The 21,744-nt window shown below is 56.5% G+C and overlaps 1 protein-coding gene across 1 annotated transcript; it reads right to left on the reverse strand.

Annotated features, from left to right (window-relative positions):
• Positions 1-1,955: 1,955 nt before the first annotated feature.
• On the reverse strand, positions 1,956-15,307 carry TMEM61 (transmembrane protein 61). The gene is made up of 3 exons (XM_001492579.6): positions 15,108-15,307; positions 10,413-10,759; positions 1,956-3,540 (listed from the first exon to the last, which is right to left on the reverse strand). The coding sequence occupies exons 1-3, from the start codon at positions 15,120-15,122 to the stop codon at positions 3,411-3,413; spliced, it is 492 nt and encodes a 163-aa protein (XP_001492629.2). The 5' UTR covers positions 15,123-15,307; the 3' UTR covers positions 1,956-3,410.
• Between the last annotated feature and the right edge of the window lie 6,437 nt (positions 15,308-21,744).

Here is a 21,744-nt window from a genome sequence, read left to right on the forward strand (position 1 = left end):
TGGCTGGAGATAAAACTCCAAGTGCTATGTGCACACTGGCCCATACACTGCAGATCCTCCTGTCTTGCCAGAGCTGTTCCTCCTGTGTCAGCTCCATCCTCCCAGTGTTACCCAGGCCGCCACCTGGATCTCCTGGCCAGCGTCCTCGCCTCCTCTCTCACAGCCACATCCTGCTGACTCCACCTCCAACATGTAAGAATCCCGTCACTTCTCACCCCCACCACTGCTCATCACTGGTCTGAGTCCCCATCATCTGTCTCCCTAAGTGGCCTCTGCTTCTACTCTTGCCCCCTGGAGTCTCTTTTCAACCCAAATGCCAGGTCAGACCATGTCACCCCTCTGCTCAGAACCCTGGAATGGCTCTGTCTCATCAGAGCAGAAGCCAACGACCTCGAGATGGCCTACAAGGCCCTAGATAATTTGCCCATGCCACCCACCCCCTCACCCTTCTGAGCCCACCTCCTGCCATGCCTCCCCTCACTCACTCTCTTCCAGCCACCCTGGCTCCATGCTCTTCTTAGAACACACAGGCACCCCAGGGCCTTGCACCTGCTGTTCCTGCTTCCTGGAATGCTCTTCCTCCAAATATCTGCATGGCTCCCTCCCTTACTTCCTTCAAGTCTTTGTCCAGATGTCAGCTTCACAGCGAGGCCTCCCCTGACGTGACATCTAAAGTTGCAGAGCCCCCTTCCCCCAGGTGTTCCTTGTCCTCATTTCCCAATTCATTTCTCTCAATCGTTCTCGTCACCATCTACCCTACCACCTACATTATTTATCCACCCTGTCTATGGCCGTCTCCGCACTGGAACTCAGCGCCACAGCGGGGATGGTTCGGTTCGCTGTGGTATCCCCAGGGGCTGGAAGTGGGGAGGTGGGCTCTCGAGTCACATGTGGGAACGGAGGGATGGATACAAGTTCTGGGGGGAGGGGAGCATGGGCCGGAGACCTCCTGGGCTCACGCACAGCAGTCCGACAGCTTTCAGGGGCTGACGGGGCCCCTAGGGGTGACTAGCGGAGGAGTGACCAGATCAGATCTTAACTGTCCCATGACCCTCTGGTTCTGAGAGCAAGCTGGAAGGTGCCAGAGGAGACGGGGGAAGCCAGGAGCAGCTGCCAGGCTCCCGGGACACCTAGGGAGAGAAAGACTGAAGTGACAATTTTTAGGAGTCATTAGTTGCTGGGGGGGAGCTGTGTGCGGGCTGAATGGGAATTTCTGATTGGGAAATTTCTGACCGATTTGAGGTGGAGAGCTCCAGGGGGCGGGGTCACCAGCTGACCCAGAGGGTAACAGAAGTCGGGGGGCTCAGGGACAGCATGGGGGAGGCCTGAGCTCGGAGGCCCTGCCAATGGGCGAGAGGGTCCCCAACTCACAGCCAGGCCACTGTGGCTCACAAGGGGACAGTGGCTTGCCTCGTCAAGAGACCACTTCCATGGCCTGGCTCAGCCTATAAGGCGCTGGCGACCTGGTCCAGCCCTGCCCCCCACTTCTCCTCCCGTCCCACCTGCGCCTCCTGAACGCCCCTGAGGGGGCACACTCCTCACCTCGGGGAGGGGAAGCTGGGCTCTGCTTCCCAGCCTGGGCCCCCAGGAACCCTCAGGAACTACAGACAAACCATGCCCCCATCCTCCTGACACACATGGAGACTGGGGTGTGACCAGCTCAAGGTCACACAGCAAGGTCAGGGCCGAGGCAGGATTCAAACCTACGTCTCGCTCAGAGCGGGAGGTCAAGGCACAGACAGGAGGGAAGGGAGGAGAAAAAGCGAAGGTGGCCCGGACGACGGGACCCAGGACTTGGTGACATTCCTTGACTCACTCATTCAGTCAACAGATGCCCGCAGAGCATCGTCCCTGTGCCAGGCACCATTTCTTGGCTTGAGGGGCACAAACGGGAGAGAGAAAGAAGAAAACCCCGGCTCTTAGGGCTTTCATTCTGCGGATGACAAAACACAATAAACAAATGAAAATGTTTTAAGGTAAAATGTTAAATGGTGACAGGTGTTACAGCAAGGGAGCAGGCAGGAGCCTGGGCGTGCAGGGGCCGGTGGCACTGAGTTTTCAGTGGAGAGGTCAAGCTTGGCCTCACAGAGAGAGCAAAGATGCGAGGAGGTGCAGAGCAGGCCGGGGAGAAGCTTCTGGAGAGAGGGAAGGCGAGTGCAAAGGTGCCAGTGGGCTGACCGAAAGGAGGGCAAGGGGGAGGGCACCGCACACACGGCCCACCCAGGCCACCGCAGGAGTCCTTATTCAAAGGCAGCCAGAACCTCTCTGGGTCCTGAGCCCAGGAGGGACGTCGTCGGCCTGGGTGTGATCAGGCTCATTCTGGCCACGGAGCTGAGAAGAGACGGCAGGGGACACAGGCAGAAGCAGGGAGCCCGGCTGGGCAGCTACTGAGAGGGTCCAGGCCCAGGTGGGAGGATCCCAGGCCTGCAGCCCAGCCAGGCCTGAATGGAAACACTGGCTCTGCCTTTATGCTCTGATTTTGCCTCTCTGGGGCTCAGTTTCCACACCTGTGAAACGGGGACAGCACCTGTGGGAGATCGGCCTTGAGGATGTGCGATAATGGCAGGAGGCCCTCGGGGAATGCTGCCCTTATCCAGCTGACCGAACCCCAGGACTTTGAACCCCTGCTTGCTGTGGAACCCTGGGAAGGTGACTCAACCTCTCTGAGCTGGTCTTTCCCATCTGTGAGTGGGGTGATGTGGAGATGTAGGGATGCAGAATGTAGCTGGACAGAAAGCAGACATTTCTGCCACACATGGAAAGTAAGGAGAGGAAGTGAGCTCCCTGTCAGAGGAGGTATGGGAGTAGAGGCCACACCTTCCTTTGGTGAAGGCCCTTACGAGGACTCTGCATTTGTTATTCGATGTTCCAGCCCCGGGCCTGCAGGGTCAGCGTGTGCTCGCCAGGCCAGCTGCTCTCCTCTCATTTAACCCTCACAACGCAGCTCTGAGCAGGGCTGGGGCCATGGAATTCCCCATCCCCATTTTACAGATGAGGACACTGAGGCGGAGAGCGGGACAGCCACTTGTGCGAGGCCACTCGGCTGGCGCCTGGTGGAACCCACGCTTGGGCAGTCTCAAGTCAGATCCATGTTCTTTTGGTTCTAAACTCAGGGCGTGACCTTGGGCCAGTCCTGCCTCTGCTCTGGGCCTCTATCTTCTCCAGGGCACTGCAAAATGCCCCAGCTGAGAGCCAGCGCTGCCCCAGCCCGGACACCGAGCCAGGGGCGAGGAAGCACACGGGCCGCAGTGGGGACGGAGCCGGTTTATTGCGGGCTGTGTGTCCTGCAGCAAAGGCAGAGAGGTGGACCCGCCCACACAGCGGGTGCCCCTGAGCGCCCCGGCCCGCTAGGCGGCTAGGCAGACAGGCCGCTCTTGATGCTGCACAGGGGGCCCCGGGGACATCACCCCTCAGGCCGTCCCCCCGGGGCTGCGGGTGGGCGGTGCACACCGCCCCTCAGGCCGTCCTCCCCTGTCCGGGTCCGCGGGTGGGCAGCGCATGGCCTCCTCATAGGTGGGGACGGCGACTGGCGGTAGGGTCCTACGGGGACAGGAGAGGACAGGCGTTAGCAGGGCGAGGGCCACCCCGAGACCGCCGCCAGGGGGACAGGGAGGGTGGGGGCTCCCCACGCCCTGGGCATAGGTGACACGGGCGGGCAGCCCTGCCCACCTCAGCTCTCCACTGCAGCCTTGCCCTGTGGTCAGGGCCACGCTCGCTGGCACACCTCCACACCCTCGTCAGCTCCCTGCAGGGCAGGCCCTTCCCACCTCCCTCCCCCACCCCTGCGGGGCGGGCCCGCGTGGCCTTTGAGACTCCTCTGGGAAGCTTTTGTGACTGTCCCTCCCCTGGCAAAGCTGCCCCTCCAGCTCTGGCCCCACAGCACCCTCCTCTGCTACCGCACTGACCCTGTCTGGCTGTCCCTAGGGCAGGGACTGAGTGTCCAGAGTCAGAAGGCAGGTGCCTGGGGATGTTTGTGGAAAGACTGAGTGATGGTCCGTGGGCAGAAAGACTCCCGGCTTACTGTAACATCCCTTACAAGATCTGGAGTTGTGGATGCTCAGGGCAGGATGGGAGACCTCAATTCTCCCGTCCATCAGGACGCTTGAGGCCCTGATATGGGAAGTCCACCAAGTAAGCACCACTGCTTGTATACCGTCAGAGATGGAGAACTCACTACCTACCAAGTCAACCACTTCTATCTTTGAACAGCTCAGCTTTCCTGTGACTTGCCCCCACCCCCTCAGATGAACCACCCCACAGGGACCTGAGGCAGGATCAGGTCTTATGACCTGGCTCTGCAGGCTAGATTCCAAGAACAGGTCACCCGTAGTCCAGCCACACCAGTGGTGATGGGAACGAGACTGGCTTTCAGGCCTCTCAGGGACCTGGCAGGTCACCTGTGGGGAGTCATTGCCTCTTCTGCTCCAGGGACCCTGGGGTTGGGGTGTCACTGAGTCTTGGTCTGGGAGCTACTGTTTCAAGGATGATACTGCCAGATACAGGGGCCAACTAGATGACCTCGAAGGTCACTTCCCACACCGAGTGGTTCAAGGGCTGGTTGTAAGTCTGGGCACTGGCTGGGTCAGCTCCCCGCTCTGCCACTTTCCTGCTGGGAGATCATGGGTCAGTAACTCCATTGCTCTGGGCCTCAGTTTCCCAATCTGTAAAAGGGGGACAATAATGGCCCCGACCTCACTAGACTGTGAAGATTAAATGAGATAACGCAGGGGGCACTTAGTACATGCTCCATAAATGGGGGCCTGGAACAAAACCTCCAGGGCCTCCGTGAGGGAGGGGCATGGGGACGAGACCTATCCTGGGTCTCAGCGTGGCACGGCCCGCACAGGCTCAGAGAGCCGTCATCTGGCCCGTCACTGTGGGGAGCAGTGCACCGCCTGTCTGACAGGGGACGGCGATGGCAGGAGGCCGACCCGGAGGAGCTCCATCCCAGGGGCTGGTGGATGGGCCGTGCCAGGAACTGCTGCGGCCCCCCACCCCGTGAGCGCCCATCGCCCACGGGGACATGACCCCTCTCTGAGCAACGTGTCTTGTCAGGCCAAGCCTGCCGCAGCCCCTGGAGCGGCCCACTGAGGGCAGGCTGGCTGCTCCAGTCCCGGACAGGGTCCCAGAGCTGAACCCCAGCCTGTGAGCCAGTCTGACGGGGGGTGCCGACCAGGAGCCAGATCTGGGCTCCCTACCCAGGGCTCCTGCAAACTTCTCTCACACACCCTCCTCCTCCGGGAGACAGCTCAGCAGCCCCGCAGCTGAGGAAGCCGGTATGGGGCCTCAGCCTTCCCTGAGCTCCAGCATCTTTTGCAGGTGAGGGCAGGCAAAGAATATCGCTTCTGGAGGCCGGAGAGCCAGATTCCGTTGCTGTGTGACCTAGACCGTGTTTGCATCCTCTCTGAGCCTCTTTCTCCTTTCCTCGAGTGTTGTCCCCATTTTATAGATTTAGGAGAGGAGAAAATGGAAAAGACTTTGACAACCTTCAAAAAACTGTGGGTGACAAGGCTTCTAGAGTCCCACGTCTCCTGCCCGGCTCAGCTCCAGCCACACCCCCGCCACTCCCCACTTCCTCAAGCCCTACAGACATGACACAGCCTTTGGGTGTGTCTGGGCCCCCCCCCGGTGGGGCGACGGCGGGCAGGGCAGGGCACAGGCGCCAGGGGAGTTCAGCCACAGCAGGAAGTTTGCTTAGAGGGCAGAGGTGGCGCGGCCAGCGGGGCCCACCCAGGCCCACGTTTCCACGGTGATGGTCCCGGAGGCTCGTGTTTCCCAAGGCCCCGTGTGGGGTGGCTGTCTGGCACTCTTCAGGCCATCTCCGCTCATGGAATATTCTGGATATGATGCCTGCAGTCGCGTGGGGCAGGCCCTCCAGGACGGTGCCAGGGCACAGGAAACTCTGGGCTGGCAGGGCCAGGGGCTGGGCCTGGCGCTGGCTCCTCTGCCGTCCAGCTGAGTCAGGCACACGTGGCAGGGAGCCGGGAAGGACAGGGCAGGAAATGCTAGCCCCCCACCACGAACCTCTCTCAGCTCGGTTCACGTTCCGCACGACCTGGAGAGGGGCTCTGGCCATCAGGCGGGTGAGTGACGTCACATGGCATCCGATGGCCAGGCCCCAGCTGCGCTCTGCCCCCGACGGTCATGCTGCCCAGCACCTGGTCTCTGCCCCTCAGCTCCCTCTTGAACCGGCCTCGGCTTCCCCTCCTGCACCCAGTCCGTCAGCGGGCACGAGGGCACTGTAAGCTAGAAAGCGCAGCCACAGCAGCAAACGAACGTGTGCTCAGATGTGACAGTGGACCCATTCCCCTGTCTGTCACCCCGTCTGAGCCTCACAGCAATCCTAGGGGAATTCAGTCACCACCAGCTGACAGGTGAGGAATTAGGCACGGCTCAGAGGGTCGGAGTAAGCCCAGGACACATGGCTCCTAAAAGAAGGAGACTAAGCAACATGCTACTGAGCAGCCAACGGGTCACTGAAGAAACTAAAGGAGACATTAAAAGAAAGAGCAGAGACTGAAGCCCCCGCATCTGAACAGGCCCATGCTTTTTCCGCTGAGGGGGCCCCTGCGGGCCTCCCATCCAGCCACCTCATTTAGGGGCCCACACTTAAGATGGGAGCCCCCAGAGGGCAGGGGTTTTGTCCGTTTTCTCCAGTGTGGTATCGTCAGGGTCCTGAATAGGAGCCCGCACGTAGGACAGGCTCACTGAGTACTGGGTAACTGTATGACAGAACAAACAGATGAACAGATGGAGGAATGGTGGCCCCAAGAGGGCAGGGCCTGCCCAAGCCATGAGCCTCGGAGGCCTTTGCCTCTGACCTGAATTTGCCCACAGCCAGAGAGGGAGGGCAGGCAGCAGGGCCGGGCTGGGTCAGTCCCAGGGACAAGACAGAGCCATCCGCGGAGGCAGCCTCCCTGACACCCGGCCACCCCAGCTCTCAGTCTAAGCCTTGGGTCTCTGCGCCTGATGGCCCAGGGATACCCCGTGCCCTTCTGGCAGGGCTTCTTCCCTGGCCTGGACAGAATGAAAGCCAAGTGGCCCCACCTGACAGATGCACCTGTGGCCCAGCCCCTGTTGGGTCAACATGGCTGTGTGTACAGACAACACCCACCCCTACACTCAGGCCAGGCTGGCCGGGGTGGGACAGGCTCCATCCAGAGCACCCTGAGGCCTGGCCTGCTTCCACTGACGACTAATCGGCTGTGTGGCCAGGTAGGTCACAGGCCCTTTGAGACCCAGGCTCCTCCTCTGAGAAGTGAAGGGTTTGCCTGGAGAGTCCCCACGGCCCTGCCCGTCCCTCTCACAGCTGGACGAGCCCACGGCCCTGCCCTTCCCTCTCACAGCTGGACGAGCCCACAGCCCTGCCCGTCCCTCTCACAGCTGGACGAGCCCACGGCCCTACCCTTCCCTCTCACAGCTGGACGAGCCCACGGCCCTGCCCTTCCCTCTCACAGCTGGACGAGCCCATGGCCCTGCCCTTCCCTCTCACAGCTGGACGAGCCCATGGCCCGACCACTGGACTAAGTGGCCTCCTGAATACTCTCTTCCTCCGACCTCAGGGAGTCGCGGGCCAGCAGCAAGAACAATCTGTTACGTTCTTTAACTCAGAATGCATTTGGAATCTCTATCAAAATTCGAAGGGTATTTTCCACAGAAACAGAACAAACAATCCTAAAGTTTATATGGAATCACAAAAGACCCTGAATAGCCAAAGCAATCTGGAGAAAGAAGAACAAAGCTGGAGGCAGCATGCTCCCTGATTTCAAACTATACTACAAAGCTATAGTAACCAAAACAGTATGGATTTGGCATAAAAACAGACACACAGATCAACGGAACAGAACAGAGAGCCCAGAAATAAACCCACACATATGTGGTCAATTAATTTATGACAAAGAAACCAAGAACATACAATGGGGAAAGGACAATCTCTTCAATAAATGGTGCTGGGAAAACTGGACAGCCACATGCAAAAGAATGAAACTGGGTCCCTATCTTACACCACACACAAAAATCAACTCAAAGTGGATTAAGGACTTGAATGTAAGACCTGAAACCATAGACCTCCTGGAAGAAAATATAGGCAGTAAGCTCCTTGACATAGGTCTTGGCAACAATTTTTTGGATCTGACACCAAAAGCAAAAACAACAAAAGCAAAAATAAACAAGTGGGGCTACAACAAACTAAAAAGCTTCTGCACAGCAAAGGAAACCATCAACAAAACGAAAAGGCAACCTACTGAATGGGAGAAAAATATTTGCAAATCATATTTCTGATAAGGGGCTAAAATCCAAAATATAGAAAGAACTCCTACAACTCAATAGCAAAAAAATCCGATTAAAAAATGGGCAGAGGAGCTGAATAAACCTTTTTCCAAAAAAGACATCCCGATGGCCACCAGATACACGAAAAGGGGCTATACATCACTCATCATCAGGGAAATGCAAATCCAAACCACGATGAGATGTCACTGCACACCTGTTAGAATGGCTAATATGACAAAGACAAGAAATAATAAGAGTTGATGAGGATGTGGAGAAAAGGGAACCCTGGGGCACTGTTGGTGGGAATGTAAACTGATGCAGCCTCCGTGGAAAACAGTATGGAGACTCCTCAAAAAAATTAAGAACAGAACTACCATACGATCCAGCAATGCCACTTCTGGGTATTTACCTGAAGAAAACAAAAACCCTAACTCGAAAAGATTCCTGTGCCCCCATGTTCACTGCAGCATTATTCACAATAGCCGAGACGTGGAAACAACCTAAGTGCTCATCGACGGATGAGTGGATAAAGATGTGGTGTACACACACAATGGAATACTATTTAGCCATAAAAAAGAATGAAATCTTGCCATTTATGACAACATGCATGGACCTCCAGGGCACTGTGCTAGAGAAAGACAAAAACCAAGCCCAGATACAAAGACCAGACTGGTGGTTGCAAGAGGTGGGGAGTCGGGGTGGGAGAAACAGGTTGAACTGTTTGGGTTTTTTATTGTAAATAAATTGAATTTAAAGAAACATGCATTCTGCTACATTCCTTAACTCAGAACGCATTTTCCCTCTAAGGAGGGGAGCAGGGCGTCGAGGTCCCAGGCCGCCCACAGAGGACTGGTTTAGCCCTAACCCATCCAAACCCAGTGCCTTCAGAGGGCTTCACAGCCAGCAGGCTCCACCACCTCCTGGCTGTGTGACTCTCACCGTCCTCTTCTGTGAACAGCAACAGTAATTCTTACCCGGCAGGCGGCCAGAAGGACTGAGAAGCTGCATGCCAGCCCTTGAGAGGTAGGCACCCCGACACTCGGTTGAATGAGGAAGCACATAATGAGTGCACGCATAAAGCATGCATTCTCAACAGGGAAAAACCAGTCCTTGGGATCTACTGATGATATTCTGTTTATGTATAAAGCACCGATACACACACAGAACATAAACAGATATACAGTATACCTGTGGTATTAAAATTTCATGGAGGTGGATTAAGAAAAAGATGCCTAAAAATGCTCCTTAGAGGGAGCGATGATGAAAAAAAAGGTTGAGAAGTAACGGTTTTCATGCAGGATTGTCTCTCTGCCCCTATCCCACCCCTGGGCCTTTGCACACACTCATGGGCTTGCCTAAACCGCCTCTTGCCACCTTAGCCACTTCAGGGAAAGCTGACATTTACTGTGCACCTACTGTGCAACAGGGACTAGGCAAAGTTCCACATGTACGGCCTCTCGTTCGCTTCTCCCTGGGTCCCCTGAGCGAGGGAGTGGGTGAGAGCACAGACTCGGGGCTCAAGTCCTGGTTCTGACAGACACTAGCGGGGTGCCCTTGGGCAAGTTACTTAAGGTCTTGGTGCCTCAGTTTCCTCATCTGTAAATGGAGTTAACAATACTACCTACTTCAGAGGCTGCTGTGAGGATGAAAGAAGAAATACATAAAAAGCACTTGGAACGGTGTCTGGTCCACAGCAAGTGCTGTATTGGTGTTTGCTATGATCGTCGTTGTTCCATTATGTCTGTTTTATTTCGGATGAGCAAGCCAAGGATCAGTGGGGTTGCACAATCTGGTTAGTGAGTGAACCGGAGGGGATCCCAGCAGGTCTGACTCCTCATACTCCTTCTGCTGCTCTGCCCCACTGGAGGCTGAGCTCAGCTGCCAGCTCCCTCGAGGAAGCCTTCCTGGATTTCTTCAGGACTCCACAAGCCCATGCTTGCCCCCTCCCACAGCTCTGACTGCTCTGGTTGGTCATGTCTGCCTCTCTCAGGGGCCGTTAAACTCCCACAGGACTGTGCCAGTCAACTTCCATGCCCCCAGGGCACAGGCAGGCTGGGTCCAGAGGAGGAAGCCCTTGAGAGTGCTGCGCGAACGCCTTGGGATGGAGTGGGTCCCACCTGCGGCCCCCGCTCTGCCCCACTGACCTGCAGCGCTCCTCTGAGGGGTCCACAGTGAGGTAGTACAGGTCCCTGGAGAGACGATATGGGTCCCATCGGGGCTGCCCCCCTGCGCTGGCCTTGACGGACCACAGCAGGCCGCAGAGCAGCAGCAGGCCACCCACTGAGCAGCAGAAGAAGCTGACCGCCCTGAGCAGGGGCCTGGGAGCCTCGGGCACGGGGTGCCCAGTGGGCAGGGCCGGCTGGCCAGGCTGGGCGCCTGCATCCCCTTCACTCCACCAGGCGAAGCAGAGGGTCCCCGCCACCAGAAGCACCGTGCCACTGAGTGTCAGGCAGTAGCGGAGGGTGGAGGCCGCCCGGCTCCCATCACACACCTGGACGTGGAGAGAGAGAAGAGGAAACGGGCCATGTGAGAGGCCTGCTGGCGACCGGAGACCCAGGTTTTCCTTCTCTTCTGCCTGAGGTCACTTTGCAAACCGGGAGAGGTAATTCGACTTCTGCGCGTCAGTCTCTTCATCTGTGAAATGGAGATGATGCTCCCAACTTTGCAGGGCTGTTTGGAAGGTCACAATGTGTCTCAGGTTCCTAGCACCACACGGGGATGCAGTAGGAGCTGGGTAAGTGTGGCTACGGTTCCTCTCTCCGGGCCTCCGAGGCCGCGTCTGCCCGGTGGGTATAAGTCCCCACTGAGTCTTCCCCAGCCTGGGAGAGCGAACGTCGGGACCACCAGGCCCACCAGCTCACGGCTTCCTGGGGACACACTGCTTTGTTTCAGCCTGGTCACAGGCCCGTGAGGGTGACACTCTCGTCTCCGCTTGACAGAGGCAGACGTGAAAACACGGGTGGGTAGAGGAACTCATGAAAGAGGACAGCCACAGCTCTGAGGTTGAAATTCATGACAGGAAGCAAGACTTTGTGCAAAAAGATGTCCACCATGGTCTTACTTATCACGGTCCTAAGTGGGAAGAGCCGGAATGTCCACCTATAGGGAAATGGTGAGTAGACCCTGGCACAACCTCTGGGTGGACTATTAATGACTCATTGAAGAAAATCAAGCTCAGCACAAATGTCTAACAGCAGGGGGAAATGCTTTGATATCTTGCTTTTTCCAACTTAGTTTACCAAATTACTCATACTGTGCTATCTCGATTAGGTAAAGAAAAAATGCACAGGAACAAACAAACAAACTGGAGGGAAACCTGGTCCCAGATCGTGCAGACAGGAAGGGGCTGAAACCACGTCCATGTTGTCCCCAATGCCAGCCTCTAGGCCAACTGTACATGCTGTTCCCTCTGCCAGTAACTTCCTGCTATCTCCCCTCAAGGCTCAGCTGGGTCCTCACCCAAGAAGCCTTCATGGGTGACACTCTACACCAAGTCCCCTGGCCTTCTTGGGCCACAGCACCTGCCTGCCTGTGTTTGACTTCTCTGCTTGGCCTCCTCAGCCGACAGCGAGCTCCCGTAGGCCAGGGTCCACACTGGCCCTGTGCTCTGCTCTACGTCCCAGGGCCTAGCACATGGCTGCTCAGCAAGTATTTGTTGAAGAAATGCTCTTAAATGAGGAAAGGTGTTGCTGGGCAAACGCATATAGTGTGAGAAGTCTCCCTCACAGCAGGGTGGAGGTGGCGAGGGGAGGGAGCACAGGACCCCACTGCTCAGCACCCAGCCAGGGAGCACCAGCCATGAAGAACCAGCGAGGAAGCACTAGCCATGGAGCACCAGCCATGAAGAACCAGCCAGGGAGCACCAGCCATGGAGCACCAGCCATGAAGAACCAGCCAGGGAGCACCAGGCATGGAGTACCAGCCATGAAGAACCAGCCAGGGAGCACCAGGCATGGAGCACCAGCCATGAAGAACCAGCCAGGGAGCACCAGCCATGGAGCACCAGCCATGAAGAACCAGCCAGGGAGCACCAGCCATGGAGCACCAGCCATGAAGAACCAGCCAGGGAGCACCAGGCATGGAGTACCAGCCATGAAGAACCAGCCAGGGAGCACCAGCCATGGAGCACCAGCCATGAAGAACCAGCCAGGGAGCACCAGCCATGGAGCACCAGCCATGAAGAACCAGCCAGGGAGCACCAGCCACGAAGAACCAGCCAGGGAGCCCCCAGCCATGGAGCAACAGCCATGGAGCCAAGGTGGCTGTGGTCTCCACTCCGCAGCTTCCAGCCGTGTCCCAGCTGAGCCTCTCCCCTCTCATCGGGTTCCTCCTAGGAAGGAGACTCTCTGGCTGGCTGCCAGGAGAACCTAGCGCAGCCTGGGCTCCTCTTCCACAAGCTGAGCCAGTGAGGCAGGGACTGGGGACTCGCAGACCTCAGGGGGACTTCAGCGATCAGAAATGCCTTCCAGATGGGGCGTGCCCAGAGAGACATGGCACATCCAACCGATGCCCTGCTGGGCAGCCATTCAAAGGCTCCTCCGGGGGCCCCCGCCGGGCATGGCAAAGGCTCACGGCACAGCAGCGGAAACTTCAGACTTCAAAAAGCAGGCTCCCCCGTGTGTTTTAAAACAGGTATGTGTGTGTGCGTGTATGCGTATGCGAGTGTGCAAACACACATACACACGAGAGAGAATGTGTGTAATAGGGGTGCTCTAAGAGTGTACCCCAATCCTTCTGAGCCCCTAGACCACCAGAAGCATATAGAAAAATGACATTTGTAAATTAGCCGCAGTCTTCTTCTGTGAATCTGTCTTTGGGGCAAGGGTCTCACGTCTCCAGCTCAAGGCATTTTCATGGGGGGAAGAAAGGAACCCGACTCCCCTCTCCTCCCCAAAGTCCGACAGCCGGGAGAGGCTGTCAAGAGGAAGCTGGAGAAACCAGATTGGAAAAACCCCACAAGCAATCAATCCTGGTCACCCCTGCCTGCATACCATGGCACTTGACAGTTGCCCTTCACACCCAGCATCCCGTAACGGAGGCAGGTGGTCAGCGCAGGAAAAGAAAGTCCTGTTTTGCAAATGAAGAGACAGAGCCCAGAAAAGGGAAGGACTTTGCCCAAAGCCAGATACAGCTGGGTTTCTCAACACTAGAAGAACTCACTCCCGCATAAGATAACTGACAAGGCCTCTTAATTTCTAGAAAAGCTACAGTTCCTCATTGAGGGAAAAGGAGAAAACCACAGAAGAGAATAAAAATGCAAAACACAAATCATCCTTAACCCTGTCCCTCAGAGATGAGCGTGATCTGCGTGGGTGTTTCCTTTCCATGTCTCCCTTGGCCTCCGTACACCATGATGGTGGCAGCAGATGTGTGCTGGGCATTTACACAGGCTGGCTACCACACCAAGCACTTTACAGGTGTCCCCTCACCGAATCCTCACAACAGCATTATGTCCAAGGACACTGGGGCTCTGAGGGTGACAGCTTGGCTGATGTCAGGGTGGAATTTGAACCCAGGACTAGTCTGACTCAAACCCCTGTGTGCGCACAGCGAAATCTACGTTTATGATTCAGTATACGAAGGTGAGACCACGCTGTGAAGAGATATACTCATAAGTCCTTGGCACAGGCTGTTCTTGTTCTCCAGAATGCACCACCCTCCATCCTGCCTCAGCTCCCCCCAGGCCTCAGACAAGACCCTGCAACGGCCCTTAGCATGTTCACTGGGTGTGGTGCCCACCCCCTTCCGAGTGGGCCTCCCTCCTTCCATGTGGCTCCTGCGTGGGCAGGCACAGGCTAACCTGGCGTCTCCCGGAGGTGGCGGTGTCAGTGTCCACTGCAGGAAGGACAGCCTGCTCGGTTGTGTGGTGGTTTTCTCTCTTATTACAGATCAGGGCTCTGACAGGCTATCAGCAGGGGGTCTTGGCCCAGGACCCCTGGCCCCATTTCAGGGGTGGTCTTCAGGCAGCTGACTCGCCTCTCACGTGCATGGAGCCTGCACCCTGATGAAGGAAGATGGAGGGCCTCCCTGCCCGGAGAGCCAGAAACTTCTCCAGCCCCAGAGCGGCCCCAGTCAGGGCTTGCCAGGCCGGCCCCTCCCTCCTGGTCCCCCAGACCCCCACACCCAAACTCCTGCCACCTGCAGGCCTCTACACCTGTTGCTCGTTCCACCTAGGGAGCCCTCTGTGCTGGTTCAGGGCCCTCATTTCACAGCCCCACCCCCTTGAAGACCCAGCCCAAACATCACCTCCTCCCGGAAGCCTTTCTGCTGCTGCCACCCCGGCTCCCACCAGCCAGAGGAGGTCTTTCCCTGCATTGCTCCCTCTGACCACGGCCATTCTGTCGGTCAGCTCTGTGACCTTAATCAGGCTGCTCAACATCTCTGAGCTCAAATGCCTCAGGAGCAAGTTGTGAAGATGAGATGGCAAGCTGTACACGAAGCATGGTGACACAGAGCTGGACAGAGCATGGACCCCGGCTCTGACACCGTGCAAGTTACCTCGCTTCTCCATGCCTCAGTTCCCTCCTCTGTAAAATGGACACGATAAAACCGTATCGTCCATGTCACCAACGAGGGAACTTGAGGTGCCAGTTTTCTGTAAAGAAGTCAGTACAAGAAGCAGTCCAAACCATCCCCAGGTAACTGCGGGCTCACCTGGGGCCCTGAGCGCCATGGCCCAAGGCCACCTAGCGAGTTAGAGCACAGTTAGGAGGGGATCCGCTCTCCAGACTCTGCCCACCAAGGCCCTGTGGTCAAGGTGGAGAGCAGGGGTCCAGGCGGGGTCGGCGTTACGGGAGCCGACATGCTCCCGAGGGAGGGCCGGGGGAGCTGCTACCCACCTCGGGCGCAGCCATGGCGCGGCAGGCCAGGAAGGCGACCCCCCAGCCCCGCTCTGCGCCCCGCCGCGAAGGCCGGCTCCGGTCAAGGTCTCATCGGGGCTCTCGCCGCCCGCCTGGCAGCCCCTGCTCCCGAGTGACGCCCCCGCAAGCCCCGGCCTGGCCCTGGCGGCCGGCTCCCCTGGGCTTGGGGCCGCGTCCTCGGGGCCGCCGGGGGCGCGTCCCCGGTTCCCTGCTCCAGGGCGCCTGCAGGTGCCGCGCCTCCGCCCGGGCCGCCCCGCCCGTCCTTAAAGCGGCCGCGCCGCGCCGTCCGGGCTGCTGAGCCCGGGTTTCCCAGCGCGGGGTGGGGGCTGGGAGGGGCGGCCCGCCGTGACCCGCACCGCACGGGCACCGGCGGAACCGTGGTCCTTGGGGCCGTCCCGCTCCGCTCCCCCGCTGGGGCGGGCTTGGGAACCAGCTCTTCGGAGAGCCACCAAGTTCGTCGGAGGTGGGGGTCCTGGGCCGGCCTCCTCACTCCCATTTCACAGCAAGGGAAACTGAGGCCCAGGGAGGGGCGGTCCTTTGCCCTGGTGTCTTTAGCGCGTACTCCGTTGGCGACACTGCTTTTTCCTTCTCAGTCGGAGAGCAAGCCCCTGCCCTCACCCCCTGAGCAGGAAAGCATTCTCAGAAATGACGGCTGGCATGTAAGTGCCTCCCTCAGCCCCGAAGGTCACTGCCCAGCCGCCCGGGCCGGAGAGCAGGCCCGAGAGCAGGGAGTGACCCAGCTTCTCCGAACCTTCGCGCTGATGGCCCCGGCTCACGGTCCGCGGGCCCGGCCGAGCGGAGCAGGGCTGTGAAGCGCTGGCTCCGGAGGGAACGCACGCAGGCTCAGGCCGTTTGTGTGGAGTGGGCGGGAGGAAGCCCCCCGCGGGGTGTGAACTCCTCGTGGGAGGACACCCGAGCTGTCTTAGGGGAGAAGGGTCGGGTGCCCCAGCCTGAAGGAGCAGCATGAGCAAAGGCTGGACAGTCTCAGCCTGGGCAAGCTTGACCGTTCATGTGGGTCAAAGGGAGGCGGTCTGGACCAGCCAGGGTCTGGGTTTTCTTTTGTCTCCTGCTGCTCCAACAAGTCAGGGCGCTTGGGCCGGGTTCCCCTCAGCCAGGCCGAGGAGTTCCCATCCAGCTGATGGGACCAACTCTCCTCCCTGCCCAGGGCACAGAAGGTCGGAGCACCTGTCCAGCAGGGATCTGAAGCTCAGAGAGGGGAAGCCACCGTCTCAGAGTCACGGAGCAGGTCAGTGGCAGGGCGCAGGCCCCTGATTTCCAAACTCCTTGTCTCGGAGGAAATATTCCACCCAAGAGCATTAGCGTTCTCTGAGCGCCGACTCCTCTCCCCAGTGAGGTCCTTGTACGTGTTACCTCTTTTCCTCTTCACGATGCATGTGGTCGGTATAAATGAGCCCATCTTACAGACCGGCAGCTGAGGCTCAGAGAGGGCAAAGGCCCGGGTGAGGCTCCGAAGCTCGGAGGTGGCTGTGCTGAGACGGGACCAAGCCGGCCTGGAGCAGGGTGCCTTCAGCTCTGCTCTGCGCAGCCTGCATGTGGGCTGAAGGCCACCACGGCCGTCTGGTGCTAGGGGCCTGCTTAGAGAAGGTATGAGGGGAAGTGGGAGGCCGTGAAGCCCCACTCACTTCTGCAGGGGCATCCGTGCAGGTCATGGGCGCCTCACTGGTCAAGACACCCCCCTCCCTGCCAGTGGGCCCAGGGGTAAGTCACAGGTTGGGAAAGCTGAGGTCCAGGCCGGGGCACATCCCGACCCTGCTTAAGCCTGAGTCCCCTGGCCCAGGCTGGATGCTCGGGCCCTGGCATTGAACAGGTTTCGACTTCTTTCCTCATTCAGCCACTTCCAGGCTGGCAGACTCTGGCTGTATCCTTATCTATAAAGTGGAGACAATGGCCCCTCCTCCCAAGGGGGCTGTGAGGGCTTCATAGCTACTTAACAAGACCTTATCCACGAGGAGCTGGCCTGAGGCCTCTCCCAGTACACAGTGGCTCCACGTGTGGGTCTCCTTAGTGACGGTGGCCTCCCTGAGGGCAGGGACTCTGCTCAGGACCCAGCCAGACCCTGCCGGGACCCGAGGGGGCTGGGACCGGGTGCTGATCAGAACCTGGGGATTAGCCCAATTCTTCTGGCTCTGTCTTCCTCTTCCCCACTTTTGGCAGCCCTGGTGTCAGCCCCAGGCCTGCCGTGATGCCAGGCGCCGAGGGGAGCCCCGCAGGCCTGGGCAAGCTTCGAGGCCCTTTCTGCGGAGCAGCCTCAGGCCTTCTCTGGCTCCAGCTGGCGACTCAGAGGAGATCTGTCGCCAGCTTCTGACTCAAGGGGGTAGAGAAGGGGCTACCACTTGCACTCACTTATTACACGTCACCAGCCAGCCGCTTCTCCCATTTCATTGTCACCTCAGCTGAGCCCTTGGGGCTGAGAGAGAAGTGCCTTGCTCGGGGGTCACACAGCTAATTAAGTGGGGGGTGGGGAAGTGGAGAAGAGGCACTGGAATCCACATCCGTCTGAACCTTCCAGATCCATGTGGGCTTTTCCCTTTGTGCCACAGTGTCCCCTCCTCAGTTACATCCTGGCCTGCCTCCCCCAGGCCGTCTGCCCTTCATACGCATCAGCTGGTGCTTCCAAACCAGCACCCGATGGGTGCCTCACCTGCCTGAACCTGCCAGTGCTCCCGAGGCCCTCAGAGTGACGGCCCGGCTCCCAAGTACCCACGCCGTGAGCAGGTCCCTGTCCGCCTCCCAGCGCATTCCCTGCGTCCCTCCGTGCGCTCCTGAGCTCCCTGTGCACTGTGTCCCTTGCACGGGTCCTTCTTCCTCACCAGCTTCGCCTGGTGAGCTCAGGTGTTTCCCTTAAGACTCAGGTCACAGGTCACCTTCTCTGGGTGACTTTGGGTGCATTCCAAAGCCAAATTACTTGGTCCCTCTTTCAGGCTCCCACAGGACTTCACAGACATCCACCGTAGCCCTGAGGATGTTTACAGAAATGAAACTACATGCCTTCCCTTCTTCTGCACTAAAAAGAAATAGCTGGATATTGCAGGAAATTTAGAAAGTATCAGTTAGTTAAGACAAATCAGAACATCCCCCTTCACAGGTAAAGAACAGTCTCCAGCCCTGTAAAGGAAAAACACAGTTCCCTAAACGCAGCCCCATCTACACAGGCTCTGCACATTCCCCCCACCCCCCACCCCTCACCCCCCCAACCCCTGTCTCGGGCAGGTGATTCTGGAGCCCACGGCCACATTTGGAGAAGCAAGGAGACATAAGCACCGGAATCAGGCGGGTCTCCTCAGGTCGTTATGGGGATTAAGTGAGTTACTATATCATGGGCTTAGCAACAGTGCTTGGCACATAGTAAGTGCTTAGTCGCGTTGGCTATTATTATCGTTGTCATTATTTTATCTGTTAGTAGAAGAGAAGCACTGAGAGAATCCATGATCTTCTTGGAAGAGCAGCCTCCCTCCCTCCCCCACCTCCTGCCTCCCAGGCAGGGATCCAGCATCCTTTTCCGGGACGCCACCTAGACCCAACCACTGTGACATTTTTTTTTTTTTTTAAGATTGGCACCTGGGCTAACAACTGTTGCCAATCTTTTTTTTTATTTTCTGCTTTATCTCCCCAACCCCCCCTGTACACAGTTGTATATCTTAGTTGCAGGTCCTTCTAGTTGTGGGATGTGGGACGCCGCCTCAGTGTGGCCTGACGAGCGATGCCATGTCCGCGCCCAGCATCCGAACCCTGGGCCGCCACAGCGGAACGCGTGAACCCAACCACTCGGCCACGGAGCTGGCCCCGTGTGACATTTTGATGTAATGCTTTCCAAATGTGTGCATCTTACAAAAATCTGATCCCGCATCGCATACTGTTTCTAATAGGCTTTCATTTTCACTCAATACAGTCCCTCATGAACGTCTCTCCATATCTCACTGCGTTCTAAGTGTCCGCTTACGTATCTGGCCCCCATACTGACAGCATCTGAGGGCAGGGCTGCACCTCTCATGACTTGCCCCACCGCCCACCCCGTGCCATCTCAAAGCCGGCACACAGTATGCCCAGCACCAACACATGTCGTGAACAGCATGGGATGTGTGGTGCCGGGTTGGTCTGTCCCCTGCCTAGGAACATGGCGCGTGTCCATAGGGAGGGAAGAAGGCTCACAGAGGAGAGAGCATCTCAAAATCCAAGCCAAGGTTAAGGAGCGGGCATATCTTTAAAGAAAGATCTCTGAGCACATTCCTTAATGCCAAACAGCAACAGGATCCCGAGGTTTCGCTTCAGCAAAGAGGCGGTTTAGGGCAGGATTCTCAAATGGGGGCGATTTTGCACCCCCTCCCCCTCCAGAGGACATCTAGCAGTGAACGGAGACACTTTTGGTTGTCACAACTGTGGTAGGTGGGGGATACTATTGGCATCTGGTGTGTAGAGGCTGGGGATGCGCTCACACCCTACAATGCACAGGACAGCCCCCAACAAAGCATGATCTGGTCCCAGGTGTCGAGTGCCGAGGCGAGAAGCCCTGGTCTGCACGTCTTAGGCAGGCTTTGGAGACTGGTGGCTCAATGGATTTCCGACTGTGTTCCAGAGACAGGAGGGAAAATAGATAAATACAGAATGTGATATAAAGAAATATAAGGGAAAATAAACCTGAGAGTCTAGAAATTCAACCCTGTTTCCCCATATGCTGTAGAGAAGTCTCAGGAATTCTAACATGTCACTTTTGAACCAAACTCACCAGAATGTCTCTTGTCCGTGAGGAGCAGAAAGGGTGGATCTGCTTTGATCTCTATTTTATAAGCCCAGAAAAGGAAAGTGAGTTGCCTGAAGTCACACAGCTAATCTGGACTATGACAGGGACCCAGCCCCAGACTCCTGATGGCCAGAGCCTCCTCGCCACCACGGAGAATCGTCGATGCCTTGGGCTGGGAGTCAGGCACCTGGGTGGGGGGAGAAGGAGTTGGCAAACTGCCGCACAGACCGGATCTGGCTCACTGCCTGTTTTTGTATGGCCTGTGAACTAAGAATGGTTTTCACATTTTTTTAATGGTTGAAGAAAACCAAAAGGAGAATAACATTTCATGATGCATGAAAATTTAATGAAATTCAAATTTTAGTGTCATAAATAAAGTTTTATTGGAACGCAGCCACACTCATTCTTTACATGTTACTTTTGTGCTGCTACAGTGTTAGAAGTAAGCGGTTGTGACAGAAACCATATGGCCCCTAAAGCCTAAAATATTTACTATCTGGACTTTTACAGAAAACGTTTGCCAGCCCCTGCCCTGGCCTCTGGCTCAGCCCTGCCACTAACGTGCTGTGCAATCTGGGGCAAGAGGCCACACCTTTCTGGGCCTCCTCACTTGTAAAATGGGGCGGGACCCCGGGAGAGACAGTGCTCACCAAGAATTCAGGAACAAGCCGGGCTTGTTGGGGACACTACAGAGGACACCCCAGGATTTCCGGGTGGACCAACAGGGAGGCTCCGCAGAGGGGCTCTGAGCTGGGTTGTGATGGGAGAGGATTTCCACAAAGACAGGGCTGGCACTGGGGACAAGGAAGGACCATCTGCTCAAGGCACGACGCTGATCACCGAAGGTTACAGCATTCTTATGCTGACGAGACATTTTTGTAAGCTTTTGTGTAAACCAGCTTATTAAAGGTTATCAACAGACTAAAAGTTAGCATCCACTGACTGTCTACCGAATGCCAGACACTATGCTAGGGGCGCTGTATACTTAGGTCATTTAGTCCTCAAAGAGTATGGTAGGAACTCTTTTTTTTACAGCTTTATTGAGATATAATTCACTTACCATAAAACTCACCCATTTAAAGCGTACAATTCAGTGGCTTTTAGTGTATTCACCGAGTTCGGCATCCATCACCGTAATCAATTTTAGAATGTTTTCATTACCCCAAAAAGAACCCTCATACCCCTTGACCATCCCACTCTAATTTCTCCATCCCCCAGTCCTAGGCAACCAGGAATCTCCTTTCCGTGTCATGGATTTGCCTACGCTGGACATTTCGTATCAATGGAAATGTATAACATGTCGTCTTTTGCGTCTGGCTTCTCTCACTCAGCTTAATGTTTCCAAGGTTTGTCCGTGTTGTAACATATATCAGTACTTTGTTCCTTTTAATTGCTGAATAGTATTTCATTGCATGGATATACCACATTTTTTTAAGCTATTCATCAGTTGATGGACATTTGAGTTGTTTCTACTTTTTGGCTATTATGACTTCTGCTGCTATGGACATTCATGTACATGTTTTTGTGCGGACGTGTGTTATTATTTCCCTCGGGTGTGTAGCCCAGGAGCGGACTTGTTGGATCATATGGTAACTCGACATTGAACTGATTGAGGATAAGGTAGGAATTTTTGTCTCCACTTTAGCACTGGGGAAACTGAGGCTCAGAGAAGTTAAAAGAGCCACCCAAGATCCGAGAACACAGCAGGTTTAAACTCAGGCCATCCAACACCTCTTGCCTCTGAATATATATATAAAACAGAACAGAGGTCTCTTTTAACCATTTATTTCCCTCTTAAAATATTCATTCCTTGAGAGCAGGGCCCTTTGTCTGTTTTATCTGATATCCCCAAAATTC

Source organism: Equus caballus, chromosome 2, assembly GCF_041296265.1.
Source record: "Equus caballus isolate H_3958 breed thoroughbred chromosome 2, TB-T2T, whole genome shotgun sequence".
Lineage (NCBI taxonomy): Eukaryota > Metazoa > Chordata > Mammalia > Perissodactyla > Equidae > Equus > Equus caballus.

Bases quoted from the DNA above. Each gene is read 5' to 3' on its own strand.
- TMEM61 (XM_001492579.6), bottom strand. The intron at 3,541-10,412 runs GTCAGTGGGGCA...CTGTCCCCGTAG, and splicing joins CCCTCAGAGGAGCGCTGCAG to GACCCTACCGCCAGTCGCCG.